At 39.5% G+C, this 20,161-nt stretch overlaps 1 protein-coding gene, 1 non-coding gene and 1 pseudogene across 2 annotated transcripts in view; all 3 read left to right on the forward strand.

The window, feature by feature from the left end:
• Positions 1-20,161, forward strand: part of IQGAP2 (IQ motif containing GTPase activating protein 2) — a 274,610-nt gene that overhangs the window by 170,816 nt on the left and 83,633 nt on the right. Inside the window, exons 8-12 of the mRNA XM_090276400.1 lie at positions 59-237; positions 2,113-2,200; positions 5,645-5,808; positions 8,523-8,683; positions 14,861-14,985. Coding sequence (XP_090132526.1) covers positions 59-237; positions 2,113-2,200; positions 5,645-5,808; positions 8,523-8,683; positions 14,861-14,985 — 717 coding nt within the window. The remainder of the gene's footprint in view (positions 1-58; positions 238-2,112; positions 2,201-5,644; positions 5,809-8,522; positions 8,684-14,860; positions 14,986-20,161) is intronic.
• On the forward strand, positions 9,172-11,865 carry LOC150008551 (UBX domain-containing protein 4 pseudogene; annotated as a pseudogene).
• Positions 15,225-15,353, forward strand: LOC150008552 (small nucleolar RNA SNORA11). The gene has a single exon (XR_016511512.1). It is a non-coding gene; the product is annotated as a small nucleolar RNA SNORA11 (small nucleolar RNA).

Here is a 20,161-nt window from a genome sequence, read left to right on the forward strand (position 1 = left end):
TGTTGACGCAACTGTCCATGTTATCGTTTGCTAATTAAAATGTTTTTTCTCTTCTCAGTGCATGCTGCTGTTATAGCCATTAATGAAGCTATTGAAAAAGGAATAGCAGAGCAAACCATTAAAACACTAAGAAACCCAAATGCAGTTTTAACTTTAGTGGACGAAAACCTTGCACAGGAATATCAGAAGGAACTCTGGGAAGCCAAAAAGGGGAAAGAGGAAAATGCAAGACTGAAGGTATTTGATATTAGATTCTCAGTAATAAATATGGTTAAAAGTAGCTAGTTTGAAGAGTAGTATTCTTAAATCAGCTCGCTGTGATCTCTGTAACCACAGACAACTGGTTTGGGTGAAATGTAAGGGTAAAAGAAGACCTTGCATTATGTAAGGAAATTAGGTTTCCTTTTATGATGAATATTGTAAGTTGCAATGTTTTTATGGTCATTCCACAAACTTACTACTTATTTGAAAAGGGTAGAAGTGGCAGCTAAAAATCTTTCCTGGTTAGATGTCACCAGCAGACCTTGTATTGGCCAAGCTACCTGTAGATTTATTAGTAGAGGTTAATAATTCAGTGTGATGACGTTTAGAGAGGCTGTTTTTGAATCTGCTCTCCTCGTATTTTCCCAATATTCACCCTTGTATTCGAGGACGAGGTTTTCCTCCTCAGCAAGGCAGCCTGCTCCCCCATCCTGCCTGTCTTGTGTTTGAAGACTTGGTCTACACTCAGCCTCCACTTCCTCGTCAACTCTCCTCTCCGTAAGCTCTTGCCGTGTCAGCCTCAGCTCCATTACCAAAAATGACCACTTTATCTTATAGCCGTTTCGCACTGGGTGGCTTCAGCCAGCCTCCAGCACGCCTGCCCCGCCCTGCCTGCCTGGCTTGACATGCTCTGCTCCCCTCCCTCTATGCCTATTTGTCGCTGTGGTTCTCCTCTGCATCAGTGTCTCTTCTTCCTCCCTCTAAATGTGGGGATTGACCTTGATGTTGAGACACCTGTCTCTGTTCTTCCTCAAGTAAGCTTATCCCCTTGTCAAAGAAATCGTTCTCAGCTCCAAACCAGGCGCCTCTAATGCTCCCGCAGATAACTTCATCTTGTTCACAGGCCTTTGCTCCCCACATCAGAGGGCTGTTCATTCCTACCCCGCCCTTCTCACATGTGTGCCCCTGGCTGCCTTCCCTTTGGAAGGACTTCCTTGTTGTCGCAGACTCTTTCTTTGTCCCTTCTGCCCTACCCATCCCTGTATTTTGTTGCCTTTTCTTCCATCCATTCACCTGCCTCTGGTCTCATCACTCTTGCCTCAGCGCTGCTCCTCCTGACCTGGCCTCAGGGCTCCCGCAGTACCTTCCTCAGGGGTCTCTGTGCTTCTTGTTATTCTCCAAACCAACCCTTCTCAGAGCTAGAGATTGCAAAATTTGTCTTTAACTACACATCTGATGTCATTTCACCAGAAACCTCCCCTGATTTCCTGCTACCCACTGGGTTAAGTACAGGACCTTTCCTTGTCCTTAAAAAGTCTCCAGGATACCCAGCTTGCCTCTCCACCCTTCAGGCTAGCCCTGGACACACACTTCATGCTGTGCGCAGCCGGACCCACTGAGCTGGCCCACCTTTGTGACCAAATCCTGCTGTCTGCCTCCTGCTCCCCAGCTCTGCCATTAACATTACTCTGTTCCTCCAGAATGTCCTTCGTTGTCTCTTTTTAAATATTTTTTTCCAACTGAACATGTATTTTTATATAATTTATTCTGTTGTACTATATGTATATACTCATTACTTGTGTTCTTGATTTTATTAGACTGAATCAAATGAAATTGCCAATATTTAACTGTTTTTGGTATTCAAAATATGGCGATATCCAGGGGTCCAATGTAATGTTTACATTAGAAAATTAGGCCTTTTCTGAAACTTACAGTGTCTGTTCACCTTTGTCGTCCTTGCTGAACATAATCAAACCCTAGTGCCCTGCATAAGCAGGTGATCTTAAATGCTTATGTTGCTTTCAAATGAATGCTAGTGGATAGTTCTTGTCACTCCTTGCATTTTTGCTTTCAAATATCAAGCTTTGGAAACATTTAACCCCAGGAATCAGTGAAGACTTTGCTTTGCAGAATAACTGTATTTCTGAAGAAGAAAGAGATGCGTATGAAGAACTGCTGACGCAAGCAGAAATCCAAGGCACTGTCAATAAAGTCAACAGTAAGTGATGGCTTCTGCAGAGGAAATGGCTGCTTCTGTAAGATATGAATTGTCCTTCCCAGAGTCTCAGCAGAACTCTCATTTTGTACCCTTTGTGAACTGCTTTATGTGACCAAAAAATCCACAAATTGTCAATGTTGCTGTTAATTATGGTGTATCACCTGACAGTTTCCTATGGAGCATTTTTTTTGGTGACCTTGCCCACAGTCCATTGAGAGTAGATCAAGGTGTCTTGAAGTTAGTTTGACTGTACCTTCCTGTTTCATCATAGGTACAGTGTATGTCATAGTTTGAGCCTATCCCTTATTGGAATAATATTGATGATTATTTAGTAAAATATTATGACTTAAAGATTCTCATTCCTTGCCCATGGTTATGGGATGGCATCTGATTGGAAGTGTAAAAGGTATTATTGACAGCTCTACTCTGTATTACTTCCCAGTTATTAGTATACAGTTTGTACAAATTGTTTTCTTACAGCTTGTGCAGCTTTAGTGCAAGTGAATAACACTTGTCTAGACAATGAAACTGCACAGTGACAGGTTTAAATCCGCGTCCTGCGACTCTATGGAGTTGTACAGTTCAGTTCTTCAGTTGTATCATGATAAACAACAGAAAACAAATAATTAACATAAGCATATGCAAGTTTAGATACATTAATCTCTTTATCTCTTTCCCCTTTCTAACAAAATTTATTTTTACTTGAAGCAGTAAGGAATTCTATTTGACACTTATTTCCCATAGGTCAACCTAAATAATCTATACATATCCCCCCAAAACAAATACATAAAAGACCATTTAGCCCATTTAATAAATCATGTAAATAATCTGCCAAATTTAAATTTGATGTATTCACTAATCACATCAGTCCTAAACTTTGTCCTCAATGTAACATCCTCTATGAGCTTTGAATGTTCTTTATCACTCTTAAAACCTTCAAAACAATGCAGACCTGTAGGTGTAACCCAGAAGTATGTTCTTAAGCTGCTGGTACAGATGATCCAAAAGGCTTCAAACAGTAATAAAGGAGGCCCAGGAACACTGATGTAAATATCTAGGTGTTAACAACTGAGTAGATTTGAGAAACTTTCTCACACCTACACTGCTAAGAGCTCTAGGGTAACTTATTTTAAGCGAACAGATTAACATTTTGCTATGCATATTCCTATTCTTTTATTTTTACTAGATTTTAAACATGTTGGTGATGATACATGGGACATAATTTCAAGTTTCTCTTTCTGTTCTGTTTAGAAGCTGAGAATTTCATTAGGCTTGACAGAAATGAATTACAGGAAGAAATTAATATTGCCAGTAAGACATCTGAAGTCCATAAGCTTAGTGAGGAAATAGTTCCATAGCTTTTTGCCATCCTTTATTATGAAATGTGTATAGCCACTAAAACAGATTTCTTTTTCATGTTAACTAAAATGCCTTATGTAAATGTTTTAATATTTTACTCCATGACAAATTGAATGCCAAATTAGCTATACTTTCCCCCCCATTTTTTAAGTAAAAGGCATGAGGTGATTTGTACTGATGCGTAACCAGCTGAAATTAGAAAGACATTGCAATATTTGATGGTTTTAAAGGTGTAGAACATCATTATTCTGAAGTTTTTGATCTTTCCACACCTGAAAATTTATAGTTGGATAGAACTAGTCTTGAAAAAAAGCCCTCAGAAGCACATTTTAGTCAGGGACGTGACGATGAGACAATTGCATGCTTTAAATATGTATGTATAGCCACTTAACAAACTTTTCCCCAACCATGAAGGTTATTATAGTAAAATGTTAAGGTGTCTACATTCATAGCAGCCATAGTTATGGCATAAGTGATAACTTTGATGGTAATGTCACCGACTCTGTCATCAGAGCCTTTAGCTTTGATTGAACTACAATTATTTAACTTTTGGGTTTGGTACATTCATTACATGACCTATTCTGCTAATCTCAGGGCTAGAAATTTTGTTAAATGCACAGTATAAAAGAGTCATTAAGCTTACTTTATTTTTATTTTTTAGAAGAACCGGTGCATTAAGAGTGCTTTAAAGGTGTGATTTTTCTGATAATATTTTACCTTCAGTTGTATAAACCCATATAACAGAGTTTTCAAAGATGAAGCAGGGTCCCTTTCAAAGTAATCAGAGATACAGCAGAAAAGGTCTCATAACTTTAATGGAATAGCAAACACTACAACCAACTACTAACCTTCCTTTCTGGAATTCTTTCATTTGTCATATTAATTCTGAGAATAGAAAAATGTGTTTGGGTTCTTAGGATCCTTTAGAATAAGTAAGTGTATGTTGTCTGGGAGTGTGGCATGAAAGACTGCATTATTTGTATTTTCTGCTATTGAATGATGTCTGTTAGTAGAGAGGTTATTGAGGGTAGCTCCTTGCAAATGTAGCAAGAGAAGAAAAACTGTCATCTGTTAAAAAGAGTTAGAATAACCTTAGCTGCAGTATAGTCATGTATCAAGGAGACACAGGAAAGCTCTAGGAATCTTTGGGTCTGTGTTATTTCTACTGCCCTGAGGCCTTCTTTGCAAAACAAGGTCCTGCTGGATCTGTCTGATTTACTGTTGCCTGGTGGCAGAGTTCATCACTCATCTGTTTTAAGCACTTTCAGTTTGGTCACTGAAATTCAGGTCTTTGTAATTGGAACATTGCAGCTGGTAGAGACATCACAGAGCTTATGATTGGGTCAGATCATGTCAACCAAGGCATTTCTGTGATTGGGTTTTTTTTTTTTTTTTTAGGTTAACTGATACTGGCACAGACTTATTCAATCATATGAATTTTAGCAGTAATATTTTTTTAAATATACCAGAATTATTTTTTCTTAAGAATCACAATTCTAGAACACGGAATTGAGAGAGAGTGTCCTGGCAACTAATACCATCCTTCTCAAGCTGCAGTGTGTCTGAGTGCCTCCTGTGGGTTTTCCATGGTCCTGACTCAAAGCGTGGACACAGCAGGAGGGCAAGGTTCCCATAGTTCAGTCTTCTTGAGGAGGCAGTGCTAGCACACAAGGATCATTATAGAGCAATGCCTGCAGGATCTCTGTGGCTTGGCTCCCAGTACTGTGTGGATTCCCAAGGTGTGAAATCCTTGGGAACTGGAACCGTGTAAGGCTTCATAGAAGAGGGACAACCAGAGCTGGTCCTCGAAGAATTTGTAAGGAAATCAGACTAGGCAGGAAAGACCTCATAACTCCAGCTCCGTGAATGCTGAGTTCTTTAAGGACTACCTCCAAGGATTGCACTGACTTCCAATTACTCAGCTACCATTTCCAAGGCTTTGCCTGCCCTCTGACTGCAGTTTTTCAGAGTTTATGGACAGTGGCTCCATAAGTCCTGATCCTTGGATGGCTGGGCTGGCTGGGTCAGGCCACAGTGGGAAAAGTGGGCCTTCTGACATAACGTGACTCCCCTGCTCACCCCCAGGGCTGGCTGCAGTGGACCACATCAATGCTGTCATTCGGGAAGGTGACCCTGAGAATACGCTGCTTGCACTGAAGAGACCAGAGGCCCAGCTGCCTGCCGTTTATCCCTTCGCTGCTGCGATGTATCAGAACGAACTTTTCAACCTCCAGAAACAGAATGCCATGGTAAGTCAGAGGAGACTGTGGTTGTGGAGATGTTAATTATGAGTCCAAGCCACGAGGAAGGCTGTTTAGGAGGTGAAGGGGGGTGTAGCATCTTTAACTTGTGCCAATCCCCAGTCTTATTGGCCTCCCTATGTCAATTCCATGGCTGCCTTCCTCTTCAATTCCTACTTTTGATCTACATAAAGAATCTAAGAGCATAGTTTGGAAATGTAGACAGGACTCTACATGAATACGCATTGAAGACAGTGGTTCTTCTTCTCTATGTGACATTTTTAAACTTTTTGGATAATTTTTAAATTATACTGAATTTTTTTAAAAATATGTTTTCTGAGATAGAAAAATAAACTCTAAATCAGCATTTCTAGATTATGTCACCAAGAACATTAGTGCCATGGCTTTGATTTTTGTAAACGTAAGCTCCTTAATATGCTAATAGTATTAAACAGTAATATTTACACAAGGTTAGAATAATTAAGAGCATGTGCACTACAAATTAAGCCAAACAATGGAATAAAGTGAAAAGCACTGGAATAGAGCCAAGAATTTAATATGTGAGAGAGCTAGTATTTAAGAAAGGTGGGGAAAGAAATGAAACTCTTAACTAGTATTTCACCATTTGGGAAAGAAGACATTACCTCACTACACATAGCAACATAAATTTCCAATATAAATGGTTAAATGTTAAAAAAAATTTTTTTTAATTAAAGTTCTAAGGAAAAATAGAAGGACATTGGATATTAAAAAAAATAGGAACAGCACTGATCCACCAAAAAAATTAGGGTGAGAGAGGCCAAAAGCATAAAAAGGCAATTCCAGAAATATCTAATATTCATAATGGCACACATACACAAAAATGTTCAGACTCAATAAGAAGTAAATAAATGTAAATTAAAACAAGATACAATCATTTTTAGAAATCAGATTGGTAGACTTGCGAGGTCTAACCTGGTGTAGGTACCAATTTCGGGCAGCAGGTATCTCCTGCACAGCTGATGGGAGCATGTATGGTACAGCCTTTCTGGAGGACGAGCTGAGTGATGTGTATCGAAGGCTGTTCCCCATCTTCCTGACAATTATATTCCTAGGAAAAAAATGTGAATCAGTAAGTTGTAGCCACGAGGTTGTTTCCCAGCATTGTCTCTAATACTAAGAAGCAGGAAACAAATCACATGTTTAACTAATAACAGATTGCTCACACTAATGTTAAGTGGAAAAAATGAGATTAAAATATATAGCATCATGTTGTTTTTTTGCAATTAGAAAATAACAAGTCAGTTTAAAAATGCCTCTCTAAATATCTGCATGAATTAGAAAGGATATATCCTAAAGGGCTAGGGTGGTAGGACTTGTTTTCTTATTCTTGCTTATCAAGACTTCTATGTTTTCTAAATAGAAAGATGCTATCTTGCAATAAAAGAAAAACCTGTTATTTCCTTACACTGCATTTAGATTGCCCTTCAATATGTCCTCCCATTTCTCTAGCTTTGAAGCCCAAGGCTACTAAGACTACCACAGTCATTCATCCCCAGCTGGTCACCCGCCCACTGGTGGTTGTCCCAACCTCTTTCTTCTTTACTTTTCCTTATCGTTTTCTGTTGCGCATCACATTAGTTATCTGTGGACAGCTCACTGAAGGGGGTAAAAGGGGTGAACCTCAAGTGATTTCATTCTTCTCTTTACTTGTAATTTTATGCTTTCCCTATGTGTTAAACTTCTGGTTAATTTAATATGAAATATTTGGATAAAAGTTATTTACATGTTCCCTATAATAATCCCTTCTTTCCATTTGCTTTGGAAGGGAAAGTGATGCTTTGTTACTCTAAAATCATTTTGCTGCAAAACTTATTTGAAGGTCCAGAAATCTATAATGTATTTCAATATAAATATTATGTTATATATTAAATACATATAATAAATATCCTAGGTCTAAAGATATGTATCAGCTTTTTTTTTATTAATTTATTTTAATGTTCCCTTAGTGTTCCTTCAACATATGGAAGAAATAACCTCTTGAAAATTAGATAAAGTCAACATAAAATGGTTAGATAGAAGAGAACATGAAAGGGAAAAGATGTTCTGAAATCTAAGATACATTTTTAAAATAATTCAGATTTATAAGTCACATAATTCTGGAAGTTCTTACTTGCTTTATCAAAAGATTTACCTCACATTTCTTCAAATATCTAAACCTTATAGTATATTAAAAAATTTCTACCCAATTATAAAAATGTGACTAACTTTTTTGAAACTAGAATTAGTACTCTTGGCTTAAAGATTTTTATTTACTCTTCTGGGGCTATAACTTTTAGCTGAAATTCTTTCCTCTTTTCCATAGCCTTAATTCAAATGGAAAATGATTAGTTATGCTAAAATCTTACTTCATACTCAGACAATGTTATCTAATCCTGGGCTTATTTGGTAAGGCTGAGCCTATGAGCAGCCAGAAGAGCTGGGAGTAGGAATCAGCTATGGGACTGCTGATGTTTGTGGAATCATAAATGTTGGTTGTAATTAACTTAGACCCCAGAGTCATCTAAAAATCCCAGAAGCCATGTACCTGTTCTTGAAAGCCAGTGAAAACTAGGTAACTAATAAGCCCTTGTTCTCCTGGGTTCTCAAAATCTTTAACTTTTCATCTTTCTCTGAAACGTGCATTCTGAACTCCCATCATATCCATGAGGTGTGTGAACTCACTGCCATATGTTTCCCAACAGAACTACTTGGCACATGAGGAGCTCTTGATTGCAGTGGAAATGCTGTCTGCTGTAGCCTTACTAAACCAGGCCTTGGACGGCAACGATCTCGTGTCTGTGCACAATCAACTCAAAAGCCCAACAATAGGCTTCAACAATCTGGACGAGACGTATGTGGAACGGTAAGAGGTTTTCTAAACCTTTTTCAATGCAGAAATGTATGTTTGGCAGATCTCACAAGTAAAGGACTGTTATTCACTGAAGAAATCCATATATTTATGCTCATTTTCTTGAAAGCTAGTTTATTTTGTCTTAAGAGTCTTTCTAATATTAGAGTTCCTTCTTCACACTATTCCTTTTAGGGATACATGGAGTCTAAAAACAATCATCCTATGGCAACTGCTGACTGACTTTGTCATAAGCAAAGGTTATTTGATAGGCTAAAAACGTGTTGAAAACATACCTTCCCTGTACTTTTCTTTGGGCTATTTTTGGAGACAGCAAAACGTAGAAAAGTTGGAAACAACTTTACTAGTCATCCAGTCCAGTTCTTTTATGTTACTGGTAAAGAAGCTGAATCTGGACTTATGGACCCCAAGTTTGGCAATTGGGCCCCAAACCCCCTTTTCCTGATTGTTAAACCAAAGGAATCCTGAGACCACAGTGGATCATGGCCGTTGGTACCAATCTTAGTTTAGTATTTTTCATTTTGTGTTCCTTAAATACTACTAGATAGTACAGTTGATAGTATTATAAAACACTAGAGCAGATCTAGAGAGAAAGTTAAGGGGGTGGAATAAGGAGCCCAATGAGAGATTCAGTAAGACAAAAGCCCAAGTCCAAAACAGTGATTGTCCATCCTTGTGACCACCAGGGGGAGATGTTAGCTTAGATCTTGACAAAAACTCTTAAGCTACTGATTCTGGAACTGCTCAATTAGGTAGTTTGAGTAATTCTCCTGAGTTACGTACAGTTTGTACAGGAAAGAAAAATTTAACTTCTTAGAAGTTTAAACAATGATGTTTGACCACTTATCTATGTGGAGTATGGCCCAAAAGTAGTAGGACAGTGGATTTTCCTTGTTTTTAGTCTTTTTGGAGAAGCTAGTACTCTTATACTACATAAATTTAGCTACCTGGTTCATATTATACTTCAGAGTCTCTTTCCAAGGTAATTTATCGCTATCATGTTTCTGTTAATGGCACCACCCTCTCCTCCAAGCTTAGAAACTTCAAGTTGAACTTGAGTTTTCCTCTGTCCTCTGCCCGGCACCTGCTCACTTCTCTCCCTGACAGTAGCCAATGTGTGGGCATTATACCTCTGCAAAATGCCCGGCGACCACCTCATTTAGACGTTTTACCTTTGCTTCTAAAATAACCTCCAAATTGGTCTTCCTGCATCTTTTCTGCCCTCACTCTTACCTAACCAGGCTTTGCTCTGCCCTCCGTGCTCAAGTAGGCGACAGAGCTGGTCACTCCCTTATGAAGCTGAGAGTCTAATGGGGCACTAATGGGGAAATCTTGAAAGAATTGTCAAGATTACCCCAGAGATTTAGTGTCCCTGGCCACTGCCCTTTAAATGACAGTACCCCCTCCCTCCAAATCACCCATTTTGATGATCAAAAATCCTCTGCTTCGCCCATCCCAACTTACAAATAACACATTAAGGAAATGGTCCCACATCTCATTTGAGAACCACTTTTATACCTGTGGTTTTCAACTGGGACCTGCAGACACAGCCTCAAGTTGAAATATTCTGTATGAGAAACTTAAAATCTGTGTTTGCTGTAAGTCTTTTAAAACATTTGGTGGGGCTCAGTGCAGCCTGCGAGGTGTGGCATCACGTGACAATGCACTCCTCACCCACATTTGGGCGTCCCAAGAGACTGCTGATGGGTTTGCACTTTGGGGGTGTGAGGGGTGGGGTCTAGCTAGTGCTGCAGGACCACAGCGACAACACATCGAGTGAGCACCTAGGCCCCCCTGGAGAGTGCTGTGGTTCCAGGGTGCCATACTGGCCACCATCGCATCGACCAAGAGGAGCACGGAGTCTTCATGGTGTTCATGGCAAGTGATGATTAGTCTGCACAGATGGCTGCAATTGGGGAAGATGAGAGAGTCACAGAAACATCTTCAAACATTTTGTTGCTATTAAATCAACACCAAAAATGAAGCCTGCCTACAATTTTCACCAATCTGTCCTGGAGTGCGTGTGTTCCATCGAGTTTCTTTATCGCAGACTGTGAACTTCCCTTGGAAATAATAGCAGGAAATGTTTCTGCAGATGAACTTGTTACCAGAATTCACAAAGTCTGGCAGATGCACTCATTAAGAGGTGAAACATCAGTGGCAAATGGCAGCCAGCCGGAAAGTTCAGTCTCTTCTCCATCCACCTCATTTGAACCTAACAACAATTTGGAAAACCCTCAGTCCAGAAATGTAGAGCTTTGTGAGACACCACTCGCTTCTGTTACAAAGTCAGATTCTGCAACAGGAGGAAGATCAGGCCATGCCACTCCATCTCAGGAGCCAAGTGCATGTTCAGATCCGGCACCTGCGAGGACCTCCCTGTCAGAGTGGGAAGACTGACCAAAAAACTTGACGAAAGGAGAGAAGAGAAAAAGCAGATGGAGCAGCTCAATACTGTATAAAATAGCAGATTGCATTGGATCATGCTGAGAGCACTGCTTGTTTTGCAAAGACAAAGGAAGAAGTAGACGCTGCTAAAGCTGCTTCCCTGCTAGCTAAACAAGCAGAAATGGAAGTTAAGAGGGACGCTTCTGCAAGAGAAAGAAGCACAGTTGCGAGAATTCAATCCTGTCTTCCTGATCATTCTTCCTTTACAAATCAGCTCCCTTCTGATGCTCCTATAGAAGGAGCAAGGCAGTTTGCTGCACAGATGTTGGCAACATTTACAGTAATTTTTCATTAGCAACCACATTTCCCAGGAAAGAATTTACCAAATAAGATTATAAAAAGAAATTACTGGATTTGGAACTTGCCCCAAGTGCTTCAGTGGCACTGTTGCTGGCAGAAAGACTGACTGCATCCTTGGTACTTTCTTCCAGCAGAGACTTTTGGACATTGTTGGGGACAGTACTTGACCCATTCCTTGCCATGGAGATTGATTAGCAACTTCTTATTTAGTAATCCTTCTCCTGCACAGACCTCAGTGAGGGCAGCATCTTTGGAATCCTCAAACCTTGCATCATCTAGCAATTCAGAAAAAAAGGGAACCCATCAGAAAAAGAATACTGAAGAAATGAGGAAAGGCTTTTAAAAGGAGGGGAGGGTGTACAGATTGAGAACTCAATGATTGGAGCGATGAAAACAAAACTTGGAATGGGAATTCTACTAAACGGTAGATGCATGTTGTTTAGAGCTATTTTGCTCCAGAACTCCTAAGCCCACACAGAGTAACTGGTATGTCACTGAGTAATTCGACTGAGTCACAGCATTTTAACTAGCCAATCAAATGATTTTTTTTCTCTTTCCACTCATCAGCTGCAAGCAAAAATCTTGTAGTTTCCAATCTTAAACACTGAATGAAAAATCTTTTCCCAAAAAATTTTGATTTAAGCATTTCCTGGTTCACCTGGATGACCCAATACTGACATAGATTTCAGGGCCCCCTTTGGTTCTTGAGTTGACAGTTGCAATGGCCTCTGAACCACTCCCTATGGCTGTGCAGATCCAGAGCACAGGAGCGTGGCCATGGCCACCTGGATGAACTCTTACCCGGTCTCTGCCTATTTATCATGGCTTCCACCCTTGGGACTGTGTTTTCCCTCAATCTCAACAGAAGTGATGTAGAGTTAGCATTGGCTCTAGGCATAGGCTGTTCCCAGATTAATTGTTCTCAAATGTAGCTATGTTTATAATGCTACTCCATTTGTGTTCTCATTTGAATTAAGAACAGACCCCTCACTCTAAACATATTGTTCCAACCTGAGCTGCAGCTGCAACTTTCCATGTATTTCGCCCTTCAGCCAAGTTGCCTCTGAACACATTGTGCACTTCCTGGCCTGTCTGCTCCTCTGCATGCTCCTCTCACCTTCGGGAACGCGATACCCATCACCCATCACTGCCTGGCACAGTATTGGAGCTTCTGAGCCCTGCCTACCACAGACGGCACTTCCTGAATTATCTCCATGCTTCTCTCCACCCCCGCCCATGCCACGTCTTCCGAGAATTAGCATGATATGGTTGCAGTGTTGGAGCCAAAAATATAATTTTGATTCTTCCTAGAAAAGCTATTTTCTCTTCATCTGTAAAGCACAAAAGCAAAACAAAAACATCTACTGTGCATTAGCAGCACAGTTTTGAGGACTAAGTCCTTGATTCAGTACCTGTCCCAGGCAAGGAGCTCCACCGCTAAGATTTTCTTCCACTTCTTCTTCCTTGGAACCCCGTTATTTCTACTTTTTCTTTTTGGCCTTTCCTGTGCTCTGCTGTTTTACTCTTTTGGAGTTTTTGTCATCTTATCCACTAGATTGAAATCTTCTTGAAGGATAAAGGGTGCATTTTGTTTATTTTAATATCCCTGTGGTGCCTGCCACAGGTTTTGTGTATAGTAAGTGTGTTTAATAAACATCTGCTGAACTAAATTGGAATTTTAATCTCAAAACTTTCCAAGTCTGTTAGAAATATAATCTTAATAGTCTGCCCATGGCAGATAGTGAAGAGAGCTCTAAGAGAGGTGGGAGGAAGAGGCCATGGACCTTTTGGCTCCACTACAGAATGCTTTCCAAAGTTGATGTCTTCAATACTCATATGGAGAAGCCTGTGGAGCTCTGTTGTTACCCCTAGAATCTGTTCCCTTAGACCAGTGTTTGTTCGTTTCCAAAAAAATGATGGGTGATCACTGTTTTTTCTGTGTTTCTCATTTTATTCCCACTGGATCATCATTTATACGTTAAGCATGTAGAATGATCATAAGGATTTTGCACTCTTTTTTAGAGTGGTCCCATCTATAAGGGGTGCTAACCAGTACAACTTGCCATTTATCCATATTGTTATTATGATCAGTATTGCATATTACTAGTGACATAAAGTATCTTCTTAGGCTTATAAGTCTTGATAAGGTGAAAATCTCACATGTAACAGTTAACCAGTTTTGGCCCTGTATTTGGCGTTGCCTCAGCCAGCCATTTCTTATTTTGAATGATGTTTTTCTCTCTCAAGCTCCTCTCTGTGGAAGAAACCTTGGTGTCACCTTGGGGCAGTATGGAACTTTTAAGAAAATTTGTCACAACAGGAATACAGTTTTAGACTTAATGTGATGTTAATTCTTTTAACCTCTATTAGGAAATCTGCAAGTTTCCTAATTCAGAAGTCAAACCACATAGTCAATCAATATGCACATAGAGGACTGGTCTTTATTTCCCTGGAGTAATACAAAAGCAAAATAAACTATGAACTCTCTACTTTAGGCTAAAATAACTCATGCTATCTTATGGTTGCAGCATCAGTTCTGTAATTTTTAAACAGGTAAATTGATTATTGAGAAATGAAAGTTTCTTAGTAATATGTCAAGATGGATTTTTTTTTCTCTAAAATTTCTCCAGACAAGAAAAATAATTGGAGTGGTTGACCAGACTCTGTTTTCCAGAAAGCTGTGCAGAATGGGGAGGGTTAAGGGTCAGGAACGAGATGTGAGAGTCCTGTGGCAGGGAGCACACACAAGGGAGGTTTCTGAGTAGCTGCTCTGAAACCATAGGTGAAATGGACAGGTGAGGAGAAATTTTAAGACATTCTGGTTCAACTCATGTACCACCTCTTCAAGAAAACGTATAGTGAAGGTGTGCGTTATTCAGCAAGACTTCTAGAACTGCATTGCCTTTTATTTGATTCCTCAGTGGACATGTTAGAGCTCAGGGTAACTCTACTGTTAGGGTTACAGTAGAAAGGGCTCATACAGCTCAGATTTGGGGAGAAACAAAAGTAATAAAAAGAATAAAAGAACCCCTGATGGAAGGGTCGAGAGCCGTGGTCATTCAGAGCCAAGACATGATCCAAAAGGGAGGAAAATTTGTATTTAGGAAAAAAGCAACTTCACAGAGTTGAGAATGTCTAAGTTTGTTTTTGTTTTTGTTTTCCTTGAGTTAAGTACAAAGTAGGATTTTAAGGAACTTTCATTAAACAACATTTGTACATAAAGTATTTTTGAGAAAAAGAGCACTATTGGTATAAGTGAGCTTGCTGTATGTTGACAAAGTAGCACATGACAATTTTGTCTTTCTACTCTTTGTCTAGCCTTGTAACAGCTACTTCTGGCCCCTTGTGTCAAATTTAAGATGCAGAACATGAACAAAGAATGAATGTCTCTGATTAGTGTCATGATTGTTTTCCCTTCCCTAGTTATGCAGATGAACTACTCACCATGAAACTGGATATTTTGTCCCAAGGGCAAGAGAACTTAAGCTGGAATGAAATTCAGAATTGTATTGATATGGTTAATATTCAGATTCAAGAAGAAAATGACCGTAAGTAAGGAATACTTTATCTACTCTAGTGGGAAATAAGGTGTCTGGACAACTTAATTCTCTAGATTAAGGCTACAAATTTTTGCACATGGAGCCCTGTAAAAGCATACTCCCCTAATATGTACGTATGTATTTATATATAAATTGTATACCTGTACTACTGTACCAATGTATTATAAGCATGACAAAGCAGACATGAAAAGGCATATGAAAGGACAGAATAAAAATACATATAAATAGGGGTGTGATCAGAGCAGGGTGCCTGAAGAATGGCTTCTCTGTTTACAACACATCCAACAGGAACTTGGGTTTACTCTTCACGGGTGGCAGGATACTATGACCTTCCTGTGACATTACGCCCTATACATAAAAAAAAAAAAAAACATAAATAAAGGTCCTAATAATTTTTATTTATTGATATACTTCAAAGATGACTACATAACTCAATATTTTTAGGCACTCAACTTTATTTTGTCATTTCTTTTTGACGTTTTCCTGAAATGTGACACATATTCCGGTCTTAGGAAGAAATACAAACATAATCTAACTGTTGCTTTATAATCAGAAGTCATGGTGATTTACTGTGTTTCTAGAAATGATAAACTACCAGCATGAGAGGGGATAAGCTCAAGAAGATACACCCTGAAACATGCTTTCTTGAGTGTCAGCTTGCTTCCTCATCGTTTGCTTCTTGTATATAAAAACAGTGAAGAATGAGGAGCTGTGTAACTTTAGCAATCAGTATATTCATTGCTTTTCTGTAGCATGAATTACCAGATTCAAGCTCTAAGTTGTTTTTTCCGTCATAAAAACAAACAAACCAGCACCATCATCTTTGGTTTTCTCTCAGCTCTTTGATTTGTCAGCAATATTGGATTAGGATTGCAAATGTGTTGACCTCCCTTCTAAGCTCTGGCTTTGACCTGTTTTTCTAACTCACTTATTCTAAGTTTGCTGATAGAGTAGGCAGCTACTTCTCTCACAAGTTTAGGTTGGTTCCAGTGTGTTTTGGGAAGGTCTTAGGTCTAGTATTCCCAATGCTCTAACAGGGTGGTAAGATTATTCTTGGGATAAAACGGATGACTTTGTTAGTTAATTGCATTTGATAGTTTTCTTTTCTTTTTACTATTTTCTGCAAGCACTTGTATCCAGCATCAATGCTGGGTTTGTTTTTTTGTTAAACATCTCACTCCAGGCCCCAAATTCAATAGCAAACAGGGTCCAGGTGTGCTGCCTTGATGTCATGTACCATGGATGGACCACTGTTACACTGGTCACTAGGCACTTTCTTCCTTTTGTCCCTCTCAAGTTGTGTACAAATCTAAATTTTCTCTTTTGCGACCACACAGCTTTCTGCTGCCTCTCCGCATTTCCTTTCAGTGATACCTTTCAGAATCCCTGCAACAAGATGGCTTACAGATGGCCCACTTTGCTCTTGTCCAGAACATTGGCTTGGGGGTTGGTGGGTCTTGCCAGACGTTAGTCAAGAGAGAAGCATTAATTTGAGCAGATGTCCAACATCCACTGGTGGGGAGAAAATACTGGTGTTTGTGTCCTGTTACAAAGCTTAGTGCCCCTGCCTTCTGTCTTACTGCCTTCCTCCTTGACCCCCAGCTCCACACTTGGAGTCCCCCTGCAGCAATGGTTTGGCTGCTTTGGCTAGTGCCACCCAAGGGTGGGACTCCTGTCTTTGGGTAGGCAAAACAAAGAATCATGTTTCATCTTTGTTTTCTCATTTTTCCCAATTTTTTTTTTAAATTAAAAAAGATTATTAAACCCTGGCTGGTATGATTCAGTGGATTGAGCCTAGGCCTGCGAACTGAAAGGTTGCCGGTTCAATTCCCAGTCAGGACACATGGCCTGGGTTGTGGGCCAGGTACCTGGTTGGGGGCATAAGAGAGGCAACCAATTGCTGTTTCTCTCTCACACATCATGTTTCTCTCCCTCTGTTTCTCTCTCCTTTCCCCTCTCTCCAGTAGTAAATAAATAAAATCTTAACCTTTAAAAATTTGGGGAGACATTGATTAATAAAATTATGTAGGTTTTAAGTGTACAATTCTGTACTCCATCATCTGTATATTATATTGTGTGCTCACCACCCAAAGTCAAGTCTTCAGTGACCGTTTACCCTCCCTTTACCCTCTCCTACCTCCTCCCACCCTACTTTGGCTCCTGTAACTGCCGCACTGTTGTATGCATCTAAGAGTGGGCTTGTGGCTTGGTTTTCTTTGCTAACTCTCCTCACCTTTTTCACTCAGCCCAACCCACCCACCCCGACAGCTGTCAGTCTTCTCTATGTCTATGAGTGTGTTTCTATTTTGTTTGTTTATTTTGTTCATTAGATTCTCCATATGAGTGAAATCATGTGGTATTTGTCCTTCTCTGACTGGCTTATTTCACTTAGCATAGTGCTCTCCAGGGCCTTGACTGGTGTGGCTCAGTTGGTTGGGCTTCTCTCTTCAAACTGAAAGGTCAAAGATTTGACTCCTGGTCAGGGCACATACCTAGGTTGCAGGTTCCGTCCCCACTGGGGCACGTGTAAGAGGTAACCAATCAATGTTTCTCTCACAGCAATGTTTCTCTCCCTCTCTTTCTCTCTCCTGTCCCCTCTCTCTAAAAAAAAAAAAATACTCTCCAGGTCCATCCATGTTGTCACAAAAGGTAAGATTCCTTTCTTTTTTATGGCCAAATAATACTCCATAACTTTTCCCCAATTCTTTCTGACAATACCCACAGGTCTGCTTTGGTGATTTTGGGATGTGCTTCTCATGCAAGTGAAGGTGCATTAGTTCTCAGTGCTGGACAGTTGTAGTTTTACTCTCATTCTTGGACTTTGATTGAAAAGGAGAGAGGGTGCCATTGTTGTTCCAGACTATCTAATAGAGCCTTTGCTTTTACCAGGAGAGGTAAAACAAGTAACATTTGTATAACTTAAAAAGAAAGTGGTCTTTTGTAGGTGGTATGGCATTGATCTAGGTAACTGCAGTATTCTCCATGGGATATATCACATGGCCACTATCATATTTCTTTTAAATATCTTGTCATGAAGGGAGTATGCCACCTCCAGAAGTGTTATTTCAGATAGTCCATATCATATTTCCTTTCTGCTATTTGGGGAATTTAATAATAAAGAATATTTAACTTCTCTGTTTTGGTTTGTTTCGTTATTCTGTAAAAATGAGGTAGTTTTGTTTAAGGTTCTTCAAGTATTGAGTTTGATATCATGTTTAGATGATTGCGTAAACGGCTAAATTTTTAAAAGACACCATTGTGAACAGGCATGATTTATACAATATAGAATTAAATAATCTGAAAGAGCTGAGACTTTTTCATGGACATCTTGAAAGTGCATTACTCTTCCCACCGCACCCCTGCCACGTGGTTCCCGGTTTAATCCTCTGTATGACTTGCGATGTGGATAAGGTGTGCAGCTGATGGGAAATGATAAATGTGAAGAAGGTGAATTGAATGGAGAAGCGGCTAAATGCATTTTCTTAGACTTGGATTCTCTCTTGATTTCTTACTGGAAAGTTCACTTTTCCCAGGAGAGCCATGGAGGAGCATTATTTTAACCATGTAGCCTAGATAAGGAGGTTTTCTTCCTTTGAATTGCTGCTTTTTACATTGGGCAGGTACCATTCTTTGTAGGTTGCCTCCTCTGCTCTCTCAAATACACAACCTCTAAGGGAACTAGAGTGTTATAGTCTCACATGATGATTTGAAGAAGTGGGCCATGAACTGAGGATCAGCAATCTTTGTTCAAATGGGATTTCCCCTTGACTTATAAACTGAGGAAGTGACGCAGATACACCCAGGAGGCTTCTGGGTAGATCTTTCAGCTCCTGTGAGGTCATTTACTATGACCTCAGCAGCTTGTATCCTTAGAAACAAACCAAACAAGACTGAAGGAAGTGATTTCAATCAAGTCAGCTGGCATGCAGTCGTTCCCAGGTGAGCAGCCAATGGGAACACACATTTCTCATAGCTTTGTTAAGGTCATTTTTGGATGGGGTGTTTAAAAATATTTAAAACAATCTACCCAATGAAAAGAAGTATTTTGTGCTCTCCATTTTATAACTACTACAGGGTAAAATGGTAATACCTTGTGTGTGAATAGTACTTAGACTTCCCAAAGTTTTTTCCAATGTTTTGAGATAATGTAACTTGCATGTTAGAGAAGTACTTATACTTTTTCTTCAAACATCTAGTCATTTTATTTATTTGTTTGTTTATTTTACTTTTAGAGAGAGGGGAAAGGAGAAAGAGAGGGAGAGAAACATCACTGTGTGGTTGCCTCTCACTGGTACCCCCAACTGGGGACCTGATGTGCAACCTAGTAATGTGCCCTGACTGGGAATCGAACCAGCGACACTTGGCTCGCAGGCCAACGCTCAATCCACTGAGCCACAGCAGCCAGGGCCTAAACATCTAGTCATTTTAGATTGCTCTTTTCCTCCTCCTGATAAATCTTTTCATTCTTAGCAAGGTGGTGTTTATGAAGTCATCTATTTTGAAGATGCTTAGCTAAATATTTTATCTTAATTCCTATATTAAGATGAAGATACTTTTAAAACATTAATAGTGCTTATTCTTTTTTGTAGTGTATCACATTTGTTAAGTGATGTGATTGTTTTTGATGAAAAATAACTGACAAAATGAGAAATAGTAAGTTTTGCTTTAAGAAAGTAGAATAATCCAAAGAATAGAATGCGTATCCAAACATTTTTGCATTTCAGGTTGTTTCCCCTGTATATCTCTACATTAAATTCTTCCAGCTCTGGTATTCTGTGGCTTTATCACCCAATATCTAAGTGAGGGTTGCATTAGAATTTAGCATCCCTGCTGCTAATTGTATATAAAGTTATCCACCTTTTTATAGCTGCTTCATTGAGATATTCTTATACCATGAAATTTACATTTTTATTGCTTTTATGGTGGTTTTTATGTATTTAAAAGTTGTACAACAGTTATAAGACTTCTTGTTCAGCTAGTCTTCAGATGGTTATTCAGGCTGATATTCCCATATTTTAGCTGCAACTCGGATATGGTGCTGGGAAGAGGCAAGTGCGAGCTTCCACCTACTTCACTGCCATCTTGCCATCTCACCACTGTCTAAACTTTGAACATTTTCATCACCCCAAAAAGAAATTTCATACTCATTAAGAGTCACTCCTAT

This window comes from Furipterus horrens, unplaced genomic scaffold, assembly GCF_987537825.1.
Source record: "Furipterus horrens unplaced genomic scaffold, mFurHor1.1.pri manual_scaffold_5, whole genome shotgun sequence".
Lineage (NCBI taxonomy): Eukaryota > Metazoa > Chordata > Mammalia > Chiroptera > Furipteridae > Furipterus > Furipterus horrens.